General features: G+C 39.6%; 1 protein-coding gene across 3 annotated transcripts in view; it reads right to left on the bottom strand.

Moving 5' to 3' along the window:
* SLC4A4 (solute carrier family 4 member 4) overlaps positions 1 to 26,153 on the bottom strand; it is a 263,965-nt gene that overhangs the window by 21,857 nt on the left and 215,955 nt on the right. For all 3 annotated transcript variants that reach the window (XM_080926202.1, XM_080926204.1, XM_080926203.1), the window contains exons 16-19: positions 11,086 to 11,199; positions 8,989 to 9,150; positions 2,361 to 2,539; positions 1,223 to 1,295 (exon numbers count right to left, since the gene is read on the bottom strand). In XM_080926202.1, coding sequence (XP_080782328.1) covers positions 1,223 to 1,295; positions 2,361 to 2,539; positions 8,989 to 9,150; positions 11,086 to 11,199 — 528 coding nt within the window. The remainder of the gene's footprint in view (positions 1 to 1,222; positions 1,296 to 2,360; positions 2,540 to 8,988; positions 9,151 to 11,085; positions 11,200 to 26,153) is intronic.

Raw genomic sequence — 26,153 nt, 5'->3', positions numbered from 1 at the left:
CCGAGTTTGTTCGCAGTTATCCTGAGATGTGCCGTCCTTCATGACTCTGTTTGGAAGTTAACAAGAAAAAGAAAACTGTGGAAACCTATGCAGTTGGATTATCAAGTCTTTAATTCCAGTTATTACGTACCAAATGTAGGCATTAGTCTAACTACTTAAAAGGCAAAGTGAGTCTCCGTATTCAGGTGCTACAGCTCCCTTCTCTATATCTCATTCATTGGCCACTGGTAGAAACCTGCTAATCTGATAGAAACAGAGTGTTTGCTATTCACTATTATACCTGGCCATCATCTGAGTGTTTTAGAGCCATTTGTTATAACTCCATTACTTGTATATCCAAATGATCCAAAAGTCTCTAAAATTACATTTATTTATTTATTTGGTTGGCTGGTTGGTTGGTTGGTTTTGTTTTTTCAAGACAGGTTGTCTCTGTGCAGCCCTGGCTATCCTGGAACCTGCTCTGTAGACCAGGCTAGCCTCAAACCCACTGAGATCCACCTGCCTCTGCCTGCCAAGTGCTGGGGTTAAAGGCTTGTGCTACCACTGCTCAGCAAAATTGTACTGTTTAAAAATAAAATTTCTCAGCTGGAAAAATGCTACTACTAACAGGGGTTGCTCATAGTTGTTGTGTCTGGGTGAAGTTTGTGCTTTACACGGGAGTACAAAGTATAAGATGCAAATTACCAAGAACTGGTCAGGGATGTTTTTGTAATAGAAGAACGAGAGAAAGCCTAGCTTATATCATAAAACCAGAAAGCCTAGTGAGCAAAAGCATTCATTTCTTCTTTGGTTCTTTTTCCTAAAGGAGCCACTGCATGCATGCTGCTCTGTCTACACAGATATCCACCCATCAATCAATCTATGTGCTGACGTGTAACCTTGTAAATGCTCTACTGCTCTTCAGATGAACATGCACAGCATCATCCTTCTACAGGTAAGAAGGGGTTCCGTCCTTCTGCAGGTCAGAAGGGGTTCCGTCCTTCAGGTCAGAAGGAGTTTCGATACTGGGGACATCAGAGAGTTCAAACAAGTAACTGCAAAAATAACAGCAAGGGAAGAAAGTGCAGGAATTGGTTGGGAAACCAGGATGTATATTTTTAAATTCTCTTTCCTGATTAGCCCCTGCTTCTATGCGCTATGGAATCTTGCAAGCATTTCACACGTGTTTCCGGTTTTTTAATGTTCCAAAGAAGAGGAAGCTGTGACTGTTTCGCATCTTTACCTTCAAGATGGGAGCCATGAAGACTGACAGGCCAGTCAGGATAAATACAAGGGTTCCAGTGACTCGTTGTTCCCTGAAACAAAAGACCATCAGTCTAACTTTGGTTTTCATGGACCTTCAGAGAAAGACCATATCAGTGTTGAACTATGGCATCAAAAGTCTTGATATATTTCATGTCAAATCTCAAGAATTTGAATTCAATACAAGTATAAACTTTAAAAATGTTAAAAACTATTACAATAGATGATTGGAACTCATGAAGAAAAAAAAGTGATTCTTCTAAAGCTTTTGCTCTTTCAGAACCAAGAGAGAAGACCACTTGCTCTTGTCCCATGAATGGCTTCTTTGAAGCTCTTGTTTTTCAAACAGCTTGTTCTGTTGTGTAATTATACCTTCATTCGTAGGAGACAGATATTACATTGTCCCACATTTTAATTAACAAACAGCTCAGGGAAGTTTCATGAGCACAATAAGTCTAACCATTCTAATTTTCAAATTTGAAACAACAGAAGTACTTTTTAACAAATATGATCCCCATCCAACACCCCGCAGCCCTAAGAAAGAATTATCCCACTGTTGAGGCTTGGGAAATGAAGACTCTGTTGTGGGAGCTATTCACCCTAGCCCTTGTGAGCAAAGCTTGCTATAACAAAAGACAAAAACAAGAAGCAAAACACAACACTCAATAAGAGGACAAAGGTCCTCTACCACTGACCTTCACAACCATTTCAATAGTTGAAGGTTCTCAAGTTCTTATGGGAACAGAAATGGGTTGGAAAACAAGAATTCCTACGCCTTCAATCATGGAAGACTTAGGGCTTTTACACTTGAGTGAGACTTAGCAGTCAGCTCTATACTGAAGAAAGTTAACCACTTGCTTAGGTTTTTCTGTTGCATTGTTTAATATTACACTGATCAAGAAATTGGACATACTTTAAGAAATGATCTAAAAGTTATCATCTTCCTTATTAAAAATGTCCTTCATGGAGAAGATAATTTAGAAATAAATTAACTGTCACCATTTTATTTTTATCCCCAGATTGTGTCCACCTCCCTATGATTGACACAAAGATGGATACCTGTGAGGATATGTTTTTGAACTATTACTTTTTAGGGTCATTTTCCTGAAACAACATACCTCACTCCCAGAAACTTTGGTTGTTCTCCAGGTGCAGAAGTCTCTGTCTCCATCTTCAGACTGTCGATGTGAGCAATGGAGATGACGGTGGCAGCCACATACCAGGGAAGGGCCATGAAGGAGCACACCACCATGAGGATGGCGACCCAAAACAGATCCAGGTGATATCCAGCTCCCTTCTGCAGAAAGAAGTCACAGAAAGCACTCAAACCTATCACCTAGTTATAGATAGGCACAGGGATTATGTTTGACAAATGAAACTTGTTCTGTTTGATAAAAGTACCTCTTCAGAGTATCTCTTATAAGGAAGCACATTGAGAGAGGACATTCCTTTCCTCAGAATACTGTCCTGGTTTTAGCTTTCTCCTCCAGCACCTATGCAGAGTCTACCCTATTATAATTCTAAACTATTAATTCAGACCTATGTCTGCTACTCTTAGTACCTATTCATTATAAATTAACCTTTCTGCATCAAATTTTGTAACCCCCAAAATGAAGGTAGGGACCTTGTCTGAAGAGTTACTGGGACCATTTGATGAGGTAACCACAACAAAGAACCTTGTAACAATGTCCAGGGGTGTAGCTGTTACATCATGAGTGCTCACTAAGGGAGGCAGTAGTCAGGGTGGCAATGGTTGTGAAGGCAGAAGGACCAGTACTTAGGAAGCATCACACCCTCTTCTCTGTGTGATGGTATTTAACAGAATGCTACTCATCATGATGGTATGGTACTAGGTATATGTAAAGATTCCCCAAACAATCCAGAAGTGTATGCAAATGACCACCACTTGCTTCTCATGGCCTATGAGAACCCGAGAACCATTGTTTAACCACCAATTATTCACCATCACTAAGGTTAAAAAAAAAAAAAAACACTCCCTTAATCAAAACAGATGGATTTCAAACACCACCCTCTGCTCACAATAACATCTACTGACTGGACAGTCAGACAGTACAACAAAAGTTCTAGCTTCTTTATTCACTAAGCAAATACTGTTCATCATGTCCCCGGTGTTTTTTCTGTGGTTATATTTCTCTGCTCTATTTATGAAGAAATCAAAGGCTCATACCCCTGTGGAGCTGGGGAAACTAGAGCTGTCCATTCTCACAGAATGAGGGAACAGTACCAAGAATCAGACTAGGGCTGAGCCAAGAGACTTGAGAAGCTGACTTGGGAAAGTCAGCAGCAACCCAGGGAGTGTTAGCATTCGAATCCTGTTACAGTTTGTCAGAACACTGCTCTTCTCTAACAGAATTGCCAATTTTTAATCCATAGTTTGCACGTGGATCTGTATTCCTAGAGAATGCATAGCAGGCATGGGAGCCCACATGGACGCAAAGGCATGTCCTCATAAAGCTACATTGGACTGGAAACAGACGTCTGCTCGTGAGACAAATGTTATTATACATGTATGAAATCAGTTCACATTAAGAATGCACACTTATGTGAATTAAAAATGAAATAAGGGTAGCGAAGGCAAATGTGGAGTAGGCTAACACTAAAGAAGTAAATTTCAAGATATATGTGGGATCTCTTGTGTTTTTCTCAACAGATCATTCATTTACATCTTAGTACCAGCCAGGATTCCAGCTGCTTCTGACCCTTTTGTGAACAAACAGAAAAGAATCCTGGTCTCATGGTGTCTCCCTCCTACTGTGAGAGACAGTAAGGAACAGCATACATTTTGAAAGTATCTAGCTTCTTACTTGGTAGTAAGTCCCAAGAGGAATCAGAACAACTTGTGTTTGCTTTCGGAGTAAGATGGGATACATTGGAGGACTGTCAGGAGCAGAGTGATCTGATCACTGTGTTCTAAGTACTGTGGCTACTATGTTATGGTCACATTGATTAGAGTCAAGGACAGCAGGCGCCGTTAGGAGGGAGATGCTGCAGTGAGATTATGGTTATGAAGGCAGAGGCGGTCAGATTCTGATTGCAAACTGAGAACTGCCCTCTCCTACCCGTGTGTGTCTGCTGCTGCTGCAGGGCCATTCAGGATGTGGTCCTTGGTAGAAGGGACAGTGCTCACAGCCTCCTCTTTCCTGTGCCCCTGCCTAGAGTTCTATAGCTGTGCCACATGAGATCCTTCAATGCATTTCCCTCACTACTGTCTTCTGTGTCCCTTCTCACACTAGCACACAGCCCACTCTTCTCCTTGGCTCGGTCTCACTTATTGATGGAAATTGGCTTTCTTTTCCCTGGTGGATTACAAACACAGAGCCCAGAGGTGATCAAAGCCCAATGAATTTATTCTGCCAAATGTCAATGTGCAAGGCTTACTGACATGCAACAGTTACTATGTCTAGGTCATTGTCCTACACACACTGAAATTTCAGGATCTACTATTGAAAGGAGTGATGAAAGCTTTGCCCCAAGCTACTGCTATAAACTCTTTGGGAGCCAGCAGTTACCTTAGAGAAGTCGTTCCTACAAATCAGCTATGATATGCATGAAAACAAGTTCTCTTAAAGACATGCCTTAGCCAGAAGTATCTGAATGAATGTTTGGGAATAAAATAAAGTGTGAATAATGGCATCCTCACCTCAGAAGACATAATGTTCACAATAGCACAAGACTCATCCTCTCCTTTCCCTCCTCATTGCTTCTGGCTCTTCTAGACTCTTGGATTCTACAGCAACCTCATTTCATTTAGTTCTGGGAATATTCTTGGGTATCATGAATTGGGAGAAGGAGTGCTACTAGAAACCCTGGATAGAAACCAGACATGGTGACAAGTGGCTCTCAGTACATAGAACAGCCACCACCACCAGGATTGTTCAAGCCAGTACAAATGCTGTGTTGTGTGACCTGAACTGACTACTTCTTTTGACCTCATCTTGACTCACTTGTCCACCTGGCCTGCTCTCTGCTTCTGGATACAACCAGTTCCGTCTCACTCTGGAGCCTTCGTGTGCCATTATTATTGAATAAACATTTATTGAAGACTTATTCTGCACTAGGTGTTTGATTAAAATAAGACAAGCACTCATTCCTAAAGTGGATGCAGTGGATACAGCTGAAGTTGAAGAGGCAAGGAGGTGATCTAAAATACATTCAGGAGACCAGGCACTAAGTAAGACAGGTCAGCTCAAAGCTCTATGTTTCTTTCAGGGAAGAGACCAGATATCGAAACAGTTTTCCCTTCAGCATCCAGCACAAATGTTCAGCATCTAAGAAGCAATCTAAAGCTTTCCTTGATTTCATGGCCCAAAGGAGATCCTATCTTCTGAAACTGCACAGTGGTTTTAGCACAAAACCAGAAACTGTCTCTTTGAAACAGCACAAACAAAAGCAATTTAGGACCAAGTCTACAAAAAATCAAAAATATACAAGAGAAGCCTCATGCTTATATGTGGTACACAGACAATAAGAAAGGAAGCGTTGGGAACAATACAGACATGAAGTACATGTCCATCACACAGGCTATGAGCCTCTAGGACTTGAGTTGCTAAGGTCAGTCCTGCAAAAGGTCTCAATTGGATGTGAGGGCTCAGATCTACATGAAAATTAAACTGAAATCTAAACAGGAATTCACATGAGTTTGGAAAAGATAGCAAAAGCACCGAGAATGAAACATTTGAGTGTGTCTCGTCTAAATATGGCTTTACTTCATTTACGCAGCCATGGGTGGGGAAGCAGGATGGGCTCGAACATTCTTCAGCTATCATCTCTCTCCCATTGCCATAAACACAAGGACCATGTGACCAACATAGTAAAGCATTTCAGGTACATGTTTATTGAGGCTACTGTGGAATTGGGGTGGGCCACATAAAATCTGGAGAAAAGAATAAACCATGGGGCTTACTTTAAAAACATTTTGGCTGAGAAATAGGGATGAAGTAATAATTACACAAAGCACTGTAGGAGCGATCATGTGACCAGTAGCACAGAATAAGATAAATCACTAGGAAAAAAAAAAAAAGCAAGGGCAATAAAAAAATCACATTAGGGGTGAAGGCAGGTGACACTGGAGGTGTTATATTTAGAAACACTTAAAGGATGGAGATATCTGGGTTTTGTGGCTGTATATGGCCCTTGGTCCTGCCAAGGCTTGATGCCCCAGTGTAGGGGAATGTCAGAGAGGGAAGGCAGAGGAGGTGAGTGGGTGAAGGAGCACCTCCATTGAAGTAGGGGGAGGAGGGATGGGATAGGGGATTTATGGAAGGAAAACTTGGAAAGGGAATAACATTTGAAATGTAAATAATGTATATCCAATAATAATAATAATAATAATAATAATAATAATAATAATAATAATAATAATAATAATAATAATAATAATAATATGAAGATGGTCTGGTGAAAAGCAATAACTGAAGAGTAAGGAGAGGATCTCAGTCCCAGCACCAACAGAACTGTGAAAAGAAGCCAAAAGGCCATTTAAGCAGAATATTTCTTGGCACTTCACCAGTGTTTTAAAGCCAGGTTGCTGTTCTTCCACAAGATTCTTTAAATGTCATGGTGGGAGATACAGACTGCTAGGGTCCAATTGCTCAGATGGCCAAGGCACTTTGGAAGTAGGACCAATGTGTGAGAACAATGCCTTAAAAACAACAAGTGTGCAGTTGAAGTGAAGCGAGAAAGGTGGTTATTATGTCTGACTGGCTAAACTATTACACAAATCTAGCCTGAAATAAAGGTACTAGATCCAAGATTATGATCATAAGGACAGAGATGAAAAATATAGAGCAAGGTAGAGTTTGGGGGTTATTTTTTAATTAAAAATAAGCAGTGAAAATATAGTTAAATTAAACGTTTGGTTGCTAGGTACATCTTAGGGAAATGGTTGCCAGGACTGTCTGACATCCGCTTCCATGTGTTCATCCTGAATGATTTCTGCTTCCTGCACTTGACTCTTGAAGTCACTGCTTTGGGAGAAACACCTCTGGCTTTGCAGTGTGAAGCTGTCTCTGCCCAGCTCTGAGGGCGACTCAGGAAATGACCTTGGAGAAGAACTTGACCCTGATGAGCCGGGTTTGCATTTGAGCTGGTAGGATGAAGGCCATAACTAATCAAAATGGCCCTGTAAAGCCAAGGGGTTGGTACTATTACATCATTGTGGGGGTTGTTCAGCAAGATGGAAAGGTGGATGCCATCGCAGCAGAGCAGACAGCCAGAGCACATGTCACTCCAAGCTTGCTGCTCACACTATGGTGCCTTTATCTCTGCCTCAGGTTTGTTTCTTGAATCAAGCTCATAGCATTTTGTGTCTTCTATAATATTAGGCAGAATCATGCGTTTGTGTACCACATAGCTCTCCCTAGCCAAGTAAGAAAAAAACAATTTTGAGAGCCTTTGATGCATGAAGAAATGCCCATTGGTGACATTACATGTCTGACAAATGACTGACATGCTGCCATCTCTATGAAAAAAAATAGTTTCAAATAAACAGTTTGAAAGTGGACAGAAGCGTTTTGCATACCCTTCTCTCATTTTCAGGGCAAAGACTAACACTCAGTTTTTTAATGTTTCCTACACAGGGGAAATAAAATGCTTCTCTGTTTTATCAATCCTAAATATATTTAATTCTAAATTTGGAATCTATCAGTACGAAAATTTGAGGAGCATTAAAAGAATAGAGGCTCGCCTCCCAATGTACACAGCAAATTTTTGCCAGCAACAAATTAAAATTCAGCATTTTTTCAGATTTAAAAATTGCATTAGTCAAAAACTATGTTTAGGCTTTCCATAAACTAAACCAACACTCAGACCCCTCCTAAAACTAAACAGAGCCAATGGGGAGCCTCGTCTCTCTTAGTCTTGCCAATGAGTGTGATGCCAGATGAAAAGGACACTCTTAAGCATAAGCCTGAAACTGGCTTTGTAAGTGGAATTCACATTACCTATGTGTCTTGGAAAATCCCACGCTAAAATTAGAGATTCAGATGGCTGTGCTTCTATTCTTTGCCCCACCCCATTCCTCCCTCACAGGTATATATGTATGTATATTTGTTGAGGACTGAAATACTGAGACAGAGAGAAATGGATGGTTCATATGCTCCTCCTGTTTTTGTATTTAATGTGGTGTGTGAATGTATGTGCACCTTATGTGTGTAAGGATGCTCATGCAAGCCAGAGAGAGCAACCTCGAGTGTCACTGTGCCCACCTTGGTTTGTTTGTTTGTTTGTTTGTTTGTTTGTTTGTTTGTTTTTGAGACAAGTCTATTGGTTGCCTAAATTAACCCAGCAAGAATAGACTGGCTTGTTAACACTCCACAGGGATCAGCTGTCCTTGCTCCCACAATCCTGAGCTTGTAAGCACATGATAAGTACTCACCACCATGTCTTTCCCATGTTCATTCTGGGGATCTGACTTTATTTAACAGAGAACAGGCAGTGCTTTAATTAAATCTTTGGCCACCATGTCTTTATAAAGGGTGGTTGTCACATTCAAATCCAAAGAAGGAAGACTGCTGCACACATCCATCTCTGGATAGTAATGCAGATATAAGGAGAAACTTTTTCCTATTTAAGAGATGTTACCCAGAAGACCTTATGGTGACGCTTGGATGACTTTGCATTAGAGTGTAACTCTGAATGAGGCTCGCTTGCTTTTACATTAACAGATACTATCAAGAACTAGGAAGACTGTAGGAGGCAGTGATATGCCTTTTCATGGGCACGTACCTTGAGCTTATGTTCTTTCCTGTTGACAATCACAGCTGTGATTTGCTGGTCCATGAAAATCAGGATGGTGACTAGCAACGCAGGGATAGCAGCAGCGAGACACACCCACCAGGGGTTTCCTCCAAAGGGTGGCACAAACCAACCTCGGTTAGGACTTGTTGGCTTAAAGCAAAGAAAGAAACTTTTTCAGAACAGTTTATGCTACATCGTTTAAAAGATTTTTAATTGTTGGAGGGTTAACAGTTTTTAAAGAGTAGAAACAATCATACTGTGGAGAAAAAGAATATTTAATAGAAGCCTTCCCAAAAGATGCTATTTTTGAGGTGATTGCTAAAAGGAGAAAGGGGGGATGTAAAATACAGGCTATTGAAAAGAAAGTGAGGGATGTTTAGAATAAGTGAAATTATTTGACACAAGGTATCAGACAAAAAACAGAAAAATTTAACATTAAGGGGCACAGAAATAAACCTCAGATGTAATATTTTAAGAAGAGGTAACAAAAAAACCATTACAAAGCCACCACAGATTTGTTTGAATTTCAGTAGTTAACAATAGTTGTTTCTACTCCTGCCAAATACATGGCTTCATAGCACATCAAGAGCTACTTTACATATTATGCCTGAACTAAGTACTCAGATCTCTCATTTCACAGAGGAAAACTATCCAGAAGTCATTAGATACCCAAAACTGTGTCAGAAAATCAGAAAAGTTCTTATTCTCCAACTGTCAGGAGATCATACATGTCCATTACAGAATGAGAACGTTCTCTGCTATTTCTTACCTTACAAAAGCAAATAGATGTAAATATAATACTATTTATAAGTTTGGTCTCTCTCTCTCTCTCTCTCTCTCTCTCTCTCTCTCTCTCTCTCTCTCTCTCTCTCTCTCCCTCCCTCCCTCCCTCCCTCCCCCCCTCTCTCTGGTGGTTTTTGTTTCTTTGTTTCTTTTTAGGAGACAGGTTCTTATTCTATAGCTTAGGCTGGCCTCAAACTCCCTAAGTAACTCAGACTGGCCTTAAACTTGTAGAAATCCTCCTGCCTCCATGTCCTGAGTGCTGAGCTGGTAGGCGTAAGCCACAAACCCTGGATGAATGCTTCCACTCAGTTTGCTCAAAACTGCATCATCAAACAAAACCCGTCCTCATGTGACAGGGCATCACACATGGTAAGCTTGTAAGGCAAAATATTTAATCTTGCTCATTAAAGCATTTCAACCTCCACCCTGCAGGACAGAGACCGCCTCCAAGCAAAATTTAGAAAAAAAATAGTGATTTAAATGGATCAGTGATCGAGTCAACTAGAATCTACCTTTGCTAGTGAATATGAATGACATTATGGCAGAGACATTCTTTACTTCCACATATGTGCATGCATACCCCTCAGTTATATGACACTGCAATCAGCCTAGTAGTGTTTGACACTATTGTCTCAACAGAGAAGAGAACAGAGGAAGGATTTTTCTAGAAAATACGTTAAATTTTTTTCAATTAAAAAAACCTCCACAAATATATAACTACTAATGAATGACATGTAAGTTTTATACATTACATCTATGTACATATTTAGTCCAGAAAATACATAATTCTTTTGATCTCTTTGAACAATTAAGCTTCATATTATAAGTGTTCCTGGCAGGCAATTTGGTAGGTGGGAAATAAAACCACTAAGTTTGGCCTTGAAGGCTTAAATTCTATCTTCATAGCCTGCTAACACTAGTTAGGAAGTAATAGACCTTTGCCTGACCTTTATGAACACTAGTGGATTATAAAACAAGCAATGTTTTCCATGTGTGCGCTTCTCATGAATCAGGATGACTAGGTCTATCAGAATGTTTGAATTATTCTAGGATATATAAGGCAGAGTTCACCAATACTATGTGCTATATGAATACCAAAGTCACTAAAACCCAAATCCTGAGTTTGATCCCAACTGTGGCATTTAATTTACGGAGGAAATTTGACTATCTGGAAATGAGCCTGACAGGGGATTGATTTGAGGGAAAATGGGTAATTGCGCAACACTGACTGAAGACCCAGAATAAACTACAATACAGGAAAAGAAAAAGTCTGAACAATAAGCAAAAGAGACACTTGCTCACCTTGAACTCACTTGGCACAATTAGCTTTGGAGTGTCCACACCAACGAGGGCGTCTATTACACAGAACATCAGAATGGACAGGATAATGGCAAAATCACTGATCAGTTTTCTTGCCTTAAAAAAAGGGGGGGGGGGTAGACTATTTAGTACCATATATACTGGTGCCTATGTTTGAAGTGCAAAAAATTTTCATATTTACTAAGAATTTATCAACAAATCATCCTCTGGATATAGGAGAGATCACTCAAACAGTATATATTACTTTTCCTATGTGCAGCATGAAAGGTATTTAGATAAAAATAAAATCTAAGCACACATTACACATTGAAATAGAACTCAGTTTATCTGAAATCAGTGCTGTAAATAATGAATAAAGCAACAGAGTATTAGTCACTGTCCTATTGCTGTTAAGAAATTCCAGGACCAAGGCAATCACTGTAAAACAAAAGCATTTAACTGGGGGCTTATTGTTTCAGAGATTAGTCTATTATCATCATAGTGATACAAAGACATGGTACTGAAGGAGGAGCTGAGAATTCCACAACTTGATTTGAAGGCAGAGAGAACGTAGAGTGACCTTTTGAAACCTCAAAGCTCAACCCCCAATGACACACTTCTTCCAATAGGCCACACCTTCTCCAGCATAGCCACACCCCCTTAATCCTTCTAATCTTTTCAAACAGTTCATTTCCTGATGACTAAGCATTCAGATGTGAACCTATGGAGACCATTCTTATAACCACTAATGGAATCCCATTAAGCAGTCTGAAGATGACACAAATCTATCAGAAGATTCTAAGTTCCAGGCCATTGAGCAATGTCGGTATCAAGATCCACAGTGAAGTCCAGAGATGGTAGACAGAAACAGATAGCTGCACAGTCTTAGTCTATGAAACCACCCCTTGTTGCGCTAATATTGCAATATTCCTTGATGTAAGAAATCTCTTCATTGCTAAAGTGTGATCAACATTGTTTGGGCACCCAATAGTCTAAGCGCCTTCTCTAGTCAGGGCGAGGTCTGAGCATTAAACCCTGTGCTTTCTCATGAAGAGGTGCAGGATGGCTATTTAAAGTCATTGGAGGCGGGGCACAAGTCATTTTGGTTATAATAGGGATTCTCTGTAGTTGCTAGAGACACCATTCAAGGCCTAATAGCTTGACTAGAGCAGACACTCTTAGGAAGGATTACAGTAGTGTGTCACTGGATTGTTCATTAAGAGCTATTCAGTTCCTAATATTTTATTTTGTGATAACATCTTAGTGAGTAAAAAAGATATAATCCATATCTTCTTGAAGCACCAAGCCATGTTCCAACAAAGATGTCTCCTAGGTAAAATTGGGGTTGATTCCAACATCAATCTCTCTCAAAGAGAGTGGTCAGCTTTCTGATGCTGCTGGATCGCAAAGGTGGGCAAAGAAAGTATATGGCTTAAGATGAATAGGAAGTGAAACTATCTCCATGTTTCGGTAGGAGCCAAAGCAAGAAACGGATGTTGTATGATGCTGCAGCATGCTCTAAGGAGCACAGGGATTCATTCTTAGACTTTCCCAGGTGTTAGGAACTATAGTCCTAGTGAGCAATAGGATCAAAAATGCTTCTGGCTGTGAATTCTTTGCCTTCCAAAGGGCCAGGTTCTGTTAGTTCTAGTTTGCTTAGCATGTCATGGAAGAGGAGACCAGCCAACTGAAATGAGTTCACTTCAATTGCATGCAACAATGTCAAAAGCAAACAGACGAGAGGACTCGAACAAAGGAAACATAGGACAACAGTTATGATCACAGCTGATATAGGGAGATGATATGGACTGGACTTTCACTCTCATTATTCACAATAAAAAATGCAAAGCCTTTAATAACTTCAATTGCTTCATCTCTCAAAAGAGAATGAGAATTTTAGCAGAATCAAGTATGATTGACCATGAAAGTACTCAACATAATATCTGGATAAATTACTATTGTTATTTTGTGTTGCAGCAGGCCTCTTGACTGCAAAAAACAAAACAAAACAAAACAAAACAAAAAAAACACTCAAATAATTAGATTATCTACTTCAAAGAAGTCTGAGATGGATCTTTAATTCCAAGGCAGTGGGAGGAGGAGGACAAAGTTCAGCAATCCTATGGAACTTCTATGCAGAGACTATTTTGGTTGGAAATACCTAGAATTAATGCTTCCCAGGGCCTCAGTTCTGGATGAAACTTATTTCTCAAGTTTTATGCAAGTAGTGTTGACAATAACAGTTCAGAATAGCCTGGCAAAGGTTAGCTCTAAGGTAGTTTCAGTGCTATGTAAGGGTGTTACAAACATCCCCCTTCAACCAAAGTTTACTCAAGTCCAGTAGTTCTTACTAAAATGTATGATGTCTCTAATACCTACCCACCAAAGACTAGCCATGTAATCCAAATATCCTATAACTCATTCAAAGAGTGGGAACAGTTATTTTAAAACATGGTTTACTCCCCTTTCTGTACTAGAGAAGGATGCTAATGCAATTCCATGGTCCCAGTTCCCCAGAGCTCTGTCCAGCTGAGGCATCCTCTGCACTGCAGTCACTACTGGCCTCTGACAGAGAAGACACCATAACTTGGGTCTACTGTGAGTTGAGTACCCTGCCAGTCCAACATGGCGGGCTGGAGGTCAGCACTGAGTTTACTTGTGGAGCTTCTAACTTGGCCCTTGTTATGCTTTAGACTAGAAATGCTTCCCTCAGGCTTATGTGCGTTTCACCTGTTTTCCAGATGATAATATTGTTTCGGAAGATTTGAGGTCTGTCTGGAGAGGGAGTGGAACTCTGAAGTGGCTCCTTGTAGTGGTGGCATTTTTCTGATTCTAGTTAGTTGCCATTTGGAAAGCACAACCTCATGGTCCTGCAGAAAGAGACATCGATGGTGCAGCAACCATGTCCGTCCAGTTGTGAGGGACCATATGCCTGAACTACAACCAAACCCATCCTCCATTAAGGGCCGGTAAAAGTAACCGATATGAGCCACATGGGCCTGAGCACTCTGGAAGAGAGACCAAAGCCCAAGATGGAAACTACCATGAGAAAAACATTGCTCTAAAATGCTTAGAAAATATTTGATGTCTTTCTATATGAAAAAAATGATTTGTCATAACAAATTACAACTATATTTTAAATATGAGATACTCAATATTTTCTAAAACTTGTTGAACTATGAAACTTTGAATACTTTGCTATGAAAATCACACCTCATTTTCTTCTTCCTTCCTTCCTTTGCTCCTTCTTTTCTCTCTTCCTTCCTTCCTCCCTCCCCTCCTCCTTCCATTGTTTCCTCCCTCCATCCCTTCCCTCCTTCCTATTTTTCCGAGACAGAGCCTCTCCACATAGCCTTGGCAATCCTGAAGTTCATTATGTAGACAATGGTGGCTTCAAACTCACAAGATCCACCCCCCTCTGACTTCCAAGTGCCAGAATTAAAGGCATGAACCACCAAACTTAGCTAAATAACTCAATTTAAAATATGCCTCTACCCTCAAAAAGCCTCCAAATCCAATTTCAAATCTAAATCAGTAATGTCTTCCAACTGTTTTATTGGGAATTATACTACTATTTCGGTGGAGTTGCCATTTTTCAAATAATCTTAAAATCCCTTATGCTTTTATTATTAAGTGGATGGATATTTGCTGGATTACACATATTAACCATCATGCATTTGTCTGAAATATCCGTGACTCTTTCTTATTCAAATTTAATTGTTTTATTTTTCCCACTTTAAAAAGTGATATGTGGTCCTTTTAGAATATTTAGGAAAAAAAATCTAAAAGTATTTCTCAATTCCTTTCCAGAGAAATAAACCCTAATATCTGAAATATATAAGAAAATATACTTCTCTCGTATAAAAGGTCATTCATAGGTATGTGGACATATAATCTTTGCATGTTTTGTTGTTGTTGTAGTAGTTGTTATTGTTGTTTTGAAATAAGATCTCACTTTGGGGTTCCAGGTTGGCCTCAAAGATTTGATCTTTCCGTGTCAGCCCCACAAGCGCTAGAATTAGAGGCATGAGCTTCTGTATTTGGCTCACATTCAGTTTTGTGTGTCTCTTCCACAGTTTTTCCTATTTCCCTTGATCTTTTCTATAACAGCAACCTTAATGTTGTTAAAGCATTATGCTGAACAGATATACAAAGATTATTTATTCCTAATATCCTAGTATTTGGATTGCTCCCAACTTTTCTAGACAATGAAAAAAAAATAAAGAAACATTTGCAAATACTTGGGGCTATTTACTTGGAATAAATTACTATGAGCAGAATTGTCCTGTCAATGTGTATATGAAAATTTAAGGCTTTGGGAATATAATGCCAAATTACCATCCAGAATGTAATATTGATTTGCCAATTTCACTCTACCTAACATACAAATGACTCTGGCTAATGAAAAAGGCTAAATCCATACTCAAAGGGAAAACAATTTGCCGCCATTGACAATAATCAAAAGAAATTAAACTAGCCAAACCTCCTAAAGCTGTCCTTTTGTGTGACTTAGTAAACAACTGCATCTCTTGTTCCCTTCTGATGCGTGTGCTCCACAGTTCTTATATAAATGTGTTACCCTTTAAAATGACATTAATATTTATTCTCTGAAGTATCTATTCGATGGTATAAAGCCAGCACTACGCAGATAGAAAGCAAAGAGAATTCTAAGTGATTTGGAGCCTCCTTCCAAGATCAGAGTGCTTGCTCGGGAAACAACCCAGACAACCAAGGTTATATTTCAGTTTTCCTGTTTTGATCTAGGAATGCCAGAGCATTCTTGGAGACATTTTGGAAACTGAATCTAGAAGACCTCCCAGGCTGGTTACAGCCAGACTTGTCTGCTGGATTCTTGGCGGCTCCTCCCACCTCTTCATGTTCTTGCTTCTGTTTAATGCTCTTTGCCATAATGATTTTCTTCAGTCGCATACTTAAGAGTTGATCTCTTTGAGACTGATCATGCCTTTCCCAGAACCATCTATCTAACTGATGTTTCTACTTGGAAGTACTTCTTAGGATGCAGGATGTTTGGCCATGCTTGCCCCAAGCTGTCACAGGGCAGGTGTTGCATTGTCAGGCTCTCGGACACCTAGGAGCCACTGGATGCTGAGAATGGAGTGGGCCCTTGGGCTTGATCTAGCCTAGGACGGAGGGGCAAATAGGGGATGCTCTGGCTGGTCCTGCAGGGAATGAGTCCTTGGCTTTCATGGTTGGCTTGAGCTTGGGTTTGAACTTGGTGGCAGCCATGACAGGGAGCACAGAGAAGCCTTCTATGGGAGAGTAGACAGTGGTTCTGTAGGTGAAGGCCTACACTATGGTTCCCCAAGGTAGATCCTAATGAAAGGACACACGGTTCATAGTTTTAAGACATTTATTGTCATGGCAGAAAGTGGATGAGTAAAACCGTACCCCACTTCTCAAGATGGGGCTGAGGTTAAATACCATTTTTAGGAAAGAGTGTCTGAGAAGGAAAGTCTATTGGCTATGCCTCCAGGCTTTTAGGTACCTCATGAAAAAGGAAATCTGTCTTGAGTCTACCTGACCTGTGGTCATGTCCTCTACCTGTGGAGGGGTTTGGGGTGTTGCCTTTACATATATGACTGATGGCCATAAATCTATGGCGGGCTAGTGAGAGGGGCCTGAGGCCCAGGAGTCAGGCGAAATAGCTACTGTCCGTTCAGAGTCACTGGGGCTTCTAGCCTTAGCTCAACCAGGAACCAGGCTGCTTTTGATGGTTTCATAGAACTAATGTCCTCTGGCTCATCTTCCCCAGCCCAGGCTGCCTGACCACTACTGCCCAGGCCCTCTCTTTAACCTGTGTTTTCTATTTCACTTGATGGCAGCTTAATTTACACTATTGTTAAGGATAAAAGAAAAATCTTGCCAACCCACTAACAATATCCTGCATTTAGCCAGTTAACAATTATCTTGAAAATATGCAGAGGATCATAGATTATTGGTCTTCTATTTTAGCATCTTTTATGGTTCCTCTGCTTCACATCTGTCTGTCTCAGGTACCTCTGTCACAGATTGCCATGAATCCAGAGCAAGTCTGGATAGAGAGCAAGTTCCAGGCCAACCTAGGCTATAACGCAAGTCAAAGTGTTAAGGTGTAAGGAAGTTTAAGCAGCCATTACTAGCCTTAAAGTTGAATGAAGAAGCCCAAGTGCCTATGACCACAGACAACGCTTAGATAAAGCCAGGAAATGCATCGCCCCCTAGAGGCTCTAGAGGGACACAGTTCTTAACTGAGACCAGTTTCACTCTTCTTACCTCCATTGTTTTAATTTGAACCTTCAGAGCTTCGTCTTAGATCCGATATTTTATTATTCTAAGCTACTATGCTTATGTAAATTTGATAAGATAAATTAATAAGTACTGGGAATGTGGACACACACCTATATGCATTATATATGTGCATGTTTACACACATACATGTGCACACATATTGATTCTGGTAGGATTTCTGGGGCAAGGGACATTTGGTTAAATGTGGCACTATCATCACATGGGTACAAAAGTTGCTGAAAAGACAAATCCTAACAAATGCCAGAGTTATAGTTCTTAAAATTCACAGAGGACCAAAAGCAACCCTATCAATGGTGCTAAACCTCACTAAATATCTCAGGCAGGACTATGGCATTCTCTGAAACATATTACCTTGTAGTTACCCTCCTTCCTGTTAAATCCTATAATATTTATTTGGGGGCTTCAGAAATCACTCCTAGGGGTGTTTTTGGTTAGGTAATTGATGTCAAAGATGCAGGATCCAGATTTAACATTCATGTCGAAGATATTGTCTTTCCCCAGATCAAGTCTATATTTAATATTAAATCTAATATGGGAAGGTGGGTGGGGCGCTATGTTAGCAGGGTAGTCAGGACTTACTAAAATTAACTTGGAAAACTGACTCAAGAATCCAGAATGCATCTAAAGATGTCAAGTCAACTAGATAACACTGAGTCTAAGGCCTGTGGGTAAGCATCATTGGGTCTGGTTTGAAGACAGTAAGTTTCTTTCTTTGGGTCCCTTTCACATTTCCAAACACATTTAGAAAAAGAAAAGCATATTATTTTCATTTATTGTTTTCTCTTTCAAAACAAGATTTATGTAATTCAACCCATTAGTAAAAATAAGCCTAGAAATTCATATTTTGCAATTCTCTAATAATGACTATCCATGATAATTAACCATAGATGGATAAATGCTTTCATGAGAAAACTATGATTTAAAAACAAAAACAAAAACGGGATGTTATGCCCAAGGAACTTAGTCTTAGTGGATGGACACTTAACAACTATCCATCTAAATCCAGTACTAAGTATCTTCAGAATAGCCTTCAATGTCTTATATATATAAATTATCCCAATCTGAGAAAAAAATGACTGAAAATAATTCACAGAAAGCAATTCTCTAATATTTTTAAATAATTGCTTGTCATGGTACATGGACATGCTCCATGTGATGGTGTAACTTATGAAAGAGAAGCATATCTAAAATATGACTGTAATGATCTCTGTGTACTATGACTAGTTTTTACATTTCTTTGCTATTTTTGTTAGTAAAAATAAATTGTAAAATATTTTCTATCCTCTGCAAAATAAATTAGAAAATATCTCAGTTACTCTTAGCATGCTGCAACCACATTAAATATTTAAACTCCCAAAGTAAAGAAGAAATTAAGTGGATGATAAAGACAATCCCAATAATCATATGCTGTTCTTTTATTCTTGAACAAAAACAACCTTATAAATCTATTATAAATGCACTTTTTATGAAGGATGATTCCATATTAATTATTGAGGGAGTCATAGTCATGGAGATACCAACAGCGAAAGCTAGTTAATTTACAGGGGGAAAAAATAAATTTGGTTCCTAGGAAGCCCCAGAGGACATTCAGTTTTCACTTTGCAAGGACCGCAGCTGCTCTTAGATGAACTGGGGCTTGGGTGGGTGCGGTGAGCCTGTGGAGCAGTTCTCAATGGATGGAGCTGCTAGCAAGAGACAAGTCCAGCAGCAGCAGGCACCCTGTGGGCTCACAGTAAATATTAATCTGTGGTGTCAAGTTCTCTAATGAGACTGTGCCTGCAAGTTCCAAACAATAGTGTAAAAAAAGCATTTGTTCTAGAAGAAAAAAGTCCCCAAGACAAATATGTGCCTTTTGGCAGTCACAGGCACAGCACGGCACGATCATTTTGAAATTTAATCTCCCTAGTAGTCAATACTGTCAAGCTTGTTGCTTTTTTATAAAAGCATTAATGTTACTTATGGTAGTGATCTTAACTCACTGTGTTTTGATTCAGTGATGTACACTATATTCCAAATCCAATAAAAGAAAAGCCTGGTTTGGACTGTACAGTTTTAACTCTATAAACTTCAAGTCAGGGGTATTTCGGGGAAATGGGAAGTAGGCAGGATAATTTTCCAGGGTTGGAGTAACACCTGCCAGTGGAACCTTCCTCAGCAGGCCTAGTGAAGTGGTCCAGTGAGGAGACTTGGAATAGAGTAACCAGTAGCAGAGCATTGCTTCCATCCTGTCTCAGAACTGGGTGGAAGGACAAGAAGCCAAACAAGCACAAAACAAATATTCCCAGAAACAACCAGACTCCATGGGAAAATGTCATCCAATCTTTACCTTTGATTAGGGAAACCAGAAAAATCTTAGGCTGTTTTTTTGTTTGTTTGTTTGTTTTCTTTTCTTTTCTTTTTTCTTGAACTTCACACAGTCTGTGAGTTGTTTCTGGGGCAGTCCGAGCCTCTGGGGTTATGACTGCATATTATGTCTGTTCTTTTAAAAAAGACATTATGCTCAATCCTTACACACCAAGAAAACATTGACTAATTACGGGTTACATCCTGTTTTACATGTACTTTTTGCTCATTGTAACTAGTAAGACCTTAATGCAGAGCATCAAACCTTAAAAAAAAAAAAAAAAAAAAAAGCCAAGCACTGACAAAAATGTATTTGAATACATTTATGCAAAAATGTTTAAATTTTTTTTCCTTTTATATTTGTTTTGTAAAATTAAGTTTAAAAAAAAAGAAACTGGGAAGTATATTTTGGCTGCTAGCTAGTGATACTTATGACCTGTTGTTATGCTATCGGGATTTCAAAAAATAGATTCATATTTGTTTATCAAAATGATGGCATTGAAGTCTAGAGTGAAGGCTGGAGTGAAGGCTGGAGTGGAGGCTGGAGTGAAGGCTGGAGTGAAGGCTGGAGTGGAGGCTGGAGTCTGGAGTGGAGGCTGGAGTCTGGAGTAGAGGCTGGAACAGGTATGATGCTTGCTGTTTCAGGATGAGGACTTGAGTTCAAATTCCCAACACCCCCCCCAAAGTTGTGTGTGGTGCACACATCTGTAACACCCATGTTAAGAGCAGAGATTGCATTTCCCAGGAAGTTGCTGGCCAGCAAGACTACCATAAACAGCAAGTCCCAGCTTCAATTAGAGGACCCAGGTCCTGTTTCAACCAATAATGTGGAGAACAAAATAATACCACCATCAGTGCTGATCTCCATGTGTGCATGCATGGGCAAGTGCACCCACATACACATGTGCATGCACACATAGAACCACACATGCAACACACATGCAATAAGGCCAAATAATGGAAAATTAGTTGTAATAATAATAATAAATAATCTAAAAAAAAAGAAAAAAGAAAAGAAAAATCTTAGGCTGATAAAGAGAAAGGTAACCGGAGGAGTCAGGACTTACGGGACCTATCACAAGAAGAATGTTGATTTTTTCCCCAGCTTCCCTGAAAAGCTGTGGTGAGAATATCTTACAACATTCCAAGTCTGTGGTACAGGAGGAAACCGAAACTTACCTGTGCAAGCCCTGGGAGTGGGAGCAGACACTGTGGACAGGGGATGTGGAAGGGAAAAAGCATATTTGCATCTGATCAGGACTGGCTATGGGACACTGAGTTTTTGTTCCAGAGACTCTCAAACATCTTGAAGACCATAGCTTTTCAGAAACGTAGAGGCAAGTTTAAACTCACTTGGTAGCGCTCGAACTGAACATGAAACTTCAGCAATATCCTACAGCCCAACACTTTTCTAATGTCTTCTTGAATATAACTCAAACCATTAGAATAAAGGGTTTGGAATCTAATAAAGAAAATCAATCTAAGGATGTATATTAAAATGCAAGAATTTAGATTTGCATGAGTAATTGGTCATTTGACAGCCTAGAAACAAGAAGTTCTTGTTTTCCTGCACAGATCTCAAGGCTGTTGTTGGCTCTCCTATGATAGAAGAGTTAAAACTCAATGTGCTTCAAACCAGAAAATCCTGTGTTGGGAGGGCCTGGCTTCTTCCATCTGCAGCCTGACTCTGTAAGAAGACCTCTCCCAACACTGTGGCCAAACATGACTCTGAACTTAATTCTAATTGAGGCTCAATTCAAACTAAGTGCAATTTTTTTTGTCATCTATCTCTAAGAGCTGACATATTTGCAGTGCGTGTAAAAATGTATAACAAACTGAATTGTATTTATAACTTTGTCATTATTTGTGAAATAAATATGAAAAAAAGCAAATTTGACTTTCAAAATGACTTTCCTAGGTATAAAATATCAAAACGGACTGGGGAAAAATCTGATATGTTCAGTGACAGAAAAATCATATTTTAATTAACTTCAATGATGGAATATGGCTTGATATTTTGAACTTTAGAAATGTCACTCAGTTTTATCAACATCAGATCACAACAAAAGAACATAAACCTACTATTTCTTATTCACTTTTAATGTTGGTTGTTTTAGTTTGACAGTTTTTAGCTTTCAACAAGAATATTCTAGAGAAAAAAAAATGGAAGAAGAATGTCACCTGCCTTTAGAAAGAACTGCTTACAAAATACATAGCCCTTAACTCTAAACACAACCAATTTCAGTCGGCCAGTGATGGCCACGCTGTCAGACAAGAATCATGATTTGAGAAACTTAACTGCCTGTGGAACCGCAAATTTTCCTGTGGTTTATGAGTGTAAAAATAAAATGTCTTACATAGCTAAAATGCCCATTATGTTTTCATTTAAATTCTGGAGTGCTACACTTTGTTTTCATTCCTAATGCCGCTTCCTTAAGATCTACGATCACCATAAGCTGTAACGGCTCTAAAATGGAATCTCTCTGGAGAGCTTTACTATGAGTGGAGAGAATGACAAGACAAAAGTATCCTCATGTGGGAGGACAAAAGTACAGCTTATTTAACAATAAATTAAATGTAAGCACCTACTGTGTGCCTGGTTTTGAATTATGTGTCTCTGTGTCCTTCATGCAGTCTAATGTGAAGCAAATATTCAAATAACCGGTATTTTGTTCCATATGAGATGAATATAGCAATTAATAAGATATACAATAGTAGTATTGGCAAAGCGTTTGCACCACCTACACATAATGTGGAAAGTAATGTAGCTATTGATAGTATCTGGGGTAGGGTTTATTATTTGTATAACTGGGTTATATATGTAGTAGTAGACTATGAGTACCCTAAATTTAGGTCTGACTCTCCTCTATGAGTAATCACTGGAGGAAGGCACCCATGTGCTTACTGCACATATGAGCCAGCCACATGGAATATGACCTTATCAAGGACCAACAGTTTGGCCTAATTCATAGTATTCTATGGCTTTCTAACTCCTCCTGCCACGATCTGATCCTGCTGTATTTTTAAGGCTCACTTTTCTTCTGCTCTAAGTATGCAGCAACAGCAGCATTGTTCCATGCTGGCAAAAACCATTTGCTGGTGTGGGACTCCTGAAGAACATTCATGTGAATGCCTCGAGCCATCTGCCACAGACAATCACACATTATGCTGTGATGTTCCTCTGAGAAGTTTGACGCTAAAAGATTCTGACTTTGAGGCTGATCTAATAGACCAGTCATAGTACAGGATAGAGGACTGATGTGTCTCTCTGTAAAGAATGGGGAACACCAGGCACCAGTGGAATTCTGGCATTCTAGCCATGGTCCATCACGTGTCGGAGGCTCTAGCAGGCCTGACATACCAATTATGTAATCAGGCTAGCAAAGTGAATCTGCTTCATTCAAAGTGTTTACACTGATGAATTGCTATTGCGCCCATGAGATCCTGAAGGGGAGTGAGTCATTGACCTTATCTAGTCAAAGTGGAGACCACACAGAGGGACACCTAAGGTTGGTGGAAAGGAAAGGAGTAGAACAACCAAGCCACCTATAGTAAGCTTGATATGAAAATGAAAAGCTTGGAACAAAGCACGGAATGGGCATCTTAGTTTGCCACACTGGCTCATCATCTACCCCTCTGTACCGATGAGCTTCTTTGATTTCTGGATTCCACCTGAGTCTAGGCAGAAATGGTGCAGGAAGAGAAAGAGAGAAATAGAAGGGGATGGAGGGAAGAGAAATGGGGGTGGAAGAGGGTATGGAGAGGAGAGAAGGGCTAGTATAGATAGATAGATAGATAGATAGATAGATAGATAGACAGACAGACAGACAGACAGACAGACAGACAGACAGACAGGGTATTGATTGTGCTAGCTGGTTCCTTATAAGGTGACTTGACAGACACACTGACTCCTCAAGGCTACATTCACATCATTTCTCAGGATCTTTCTCTGCTTCAGTTCCTCTGGGCCCAGAATACTAGCAATTTCATTGTCACTAGCACTAGGATACCATAGTGTCTGTGTTTTCTCCAAACTCTGCCTCTACTATCCTCTTAACTCCCGTCTCCAGGCCCTGAATAAACTATTCTATATATACCATACAGCTGGTCCCTCAGGGGGAAAGGAATGTCCTAACATGGGCCCTCAGAGGCATCCTCCTTTCCCCACACCTCACCATACCTCCATACAACATATCCCCTCTTTTTATCGTTTTATAAACACAACACCAGGAAAATGAGTATAAAGACCAGATGAACTCCCATGACCTCAGCCTCTAGTTGAGTACAAAGGACTGTGCAGAGCTAGTCTGGTCCAGCAGTCCAAGGTTCTGTAACTTCACCACAGCTCAGTCTCTTACCTATTCCACACTAGAATAGCCTCAGAGTCTTGGGTACAAACTCCCCTAGTACCAGGTCAGGAACAATGGACTCAGCCCCTATGATATCTTGACCTCTAGGCCTACTCAGCTCCAGGTTAGGCTCTGTGTCCACAGACTACAGGCTCCCTTAAGTCCCAGTCCATACCAGGACTAAACAGCATTCAAGTAGGAAAGGAAGTTAGGATATAGACAAGGTTGTCTTACTGAGCGAAAACTCTAGATATGCCACCAAAATAAAACAAAAAAAAAATTCATTACTTATTAAATTCAGTAAAATTAAGGATATAAAATTAATAGACAAAAACTCTTTTATTTCCCTATGCATTATTGTTATCACAAACTCCCCAAAACAAAATCAAGGTCACAATCCTTAGATGAGGATCTACAGGTAGACATTAGCTGTTAAAGGGGGTCAAATTTTTTCTTCAGGGGTGAGCTCCCTGATAGGTTGTCCAATAATAAACGGGCAGTCTGAAACACGTATGTATATAGGTGTATGATTATATACATGTGTGTAAAATACAAAATAAAATTATAGAAGAGGCCATGAATCCAAGAGGGGATTGTTATAAGGGACAATGGAGAGAAAATAAGACACCTCAGTGATTGATGTTAAGAAGGCAGGATATTCTTAACAGAAGGAGAGACACAGATTACCCCACACATGCAAAAATCAACTCAGAACTGATGACTTAACTGAAGACCCGAAACCATACAAATATTAAAAGGTGTTACCCTGAGCTTGACAAAGTTTATTCTCCAATTAAAAAAAAAATCTAACATCACACTTAATTTTATTACAGGAGTTGACTCCAAAAAAAATCACGGGAAGAAATGCTAAATTGTCAGACTGAATCAAACACAAATTTTTCTGCTCAGCAAGAGACGTAATGAGCAGAATAACCAGGCAAGTACAACGTGGGCACATGTTCACCAACAACTCACCTGACAAGAAGAGAATGTCAGGAGTGCATAAGGGGCTCAAGGGTAAAGTAGATACGGCCCACTTAGAAATGGAGAGCAAACCTGATAGGCTTAGAAGACTAAAGGCGATGAGATGTGAAAACTTGCCCAATGGCACACTAGTCAGAGAGATGAAGTTCAACCCACAGTGAGTTGTGAAGCCACATAGGCTAAAGATCACCATTACCAAGAAGTCAAATGTTTGGCACAGATCTGAGGAACGAAAACCCTTGCAGTCTATTGTTAGAAATGGAACTTGGTGTAGCTTGTTACGGAAAATGGGAGAAGGGTCCTCCAAACGATTAAGAGAACAGACATATGATACAACAGCCCTATCATTCATCATATAATGAAAGAAAATAAAATTATTGTACCACAGACTGTAACACATCATAGTAACAATGGAAATGTTATCCATGGATGAATTTAATTTTCAATACTGCTATATAATTATATGTGCAATTGGGATGTAATTTGGAATTTTAAAGGGAGAAAATCCTATTATTTGAAACAAAATGAGTGAACCCGAAGGGCATCTTTGAAAAGTAAAACGAGTCAGACTAGAAGAGAGATACTGCACGATTTGACTTACATGTGGAAACTTAGGAAGTGAGGCTCACAGGCCAAGATAACAGGGAGCAAATGGACAGAGAGGATGGAGGCCTGATCATGCCAAGTTTCATTTCACTGAAGGAGTAGGTTCCTGAGATGCATTGTAGAGCATGCTGAGTATGTTCAAAATTGCCAAGACTAGAATTGTTCTCATTGCAGAAACGACTTGACCATGTGAAATTACAGATATGTTAATCAGATTAATGTAACCATTCACCATGTAAATGTAAGCTAAAATATCACATTGTGTTCCATAAAATTTATATCATTATTTGTCAATTAAAAGATAGAAAAGATAGTTAGTCTTTTTGCCCAGTTTTCCAAATTACAACATGTAAGAGTTTTACAAATTTTCCACAGTTCTACTGATTATGCTCAAAACCCATTAAACTTTTACAAGAAGTAATGATCTGCAAAACACATCACGGTGCAACAAAACAAACAAAACCTTAGATCCCATGAACT

This window comes from Micromys minutus, assembly GCF_963924665.1.
Source record: "Micromys minutus genome assembly, chromosome: 1".
Taxonomy (NCBI): domain Eukaryota; kingdom Metazoa; phylum Chordata; class Mammalia; order Rodentia; family Muridae; genus Micromys; species Micromys minutus.
This window is presented reverse-complemented; position numbering and strand designations above follow the sequence as displayed.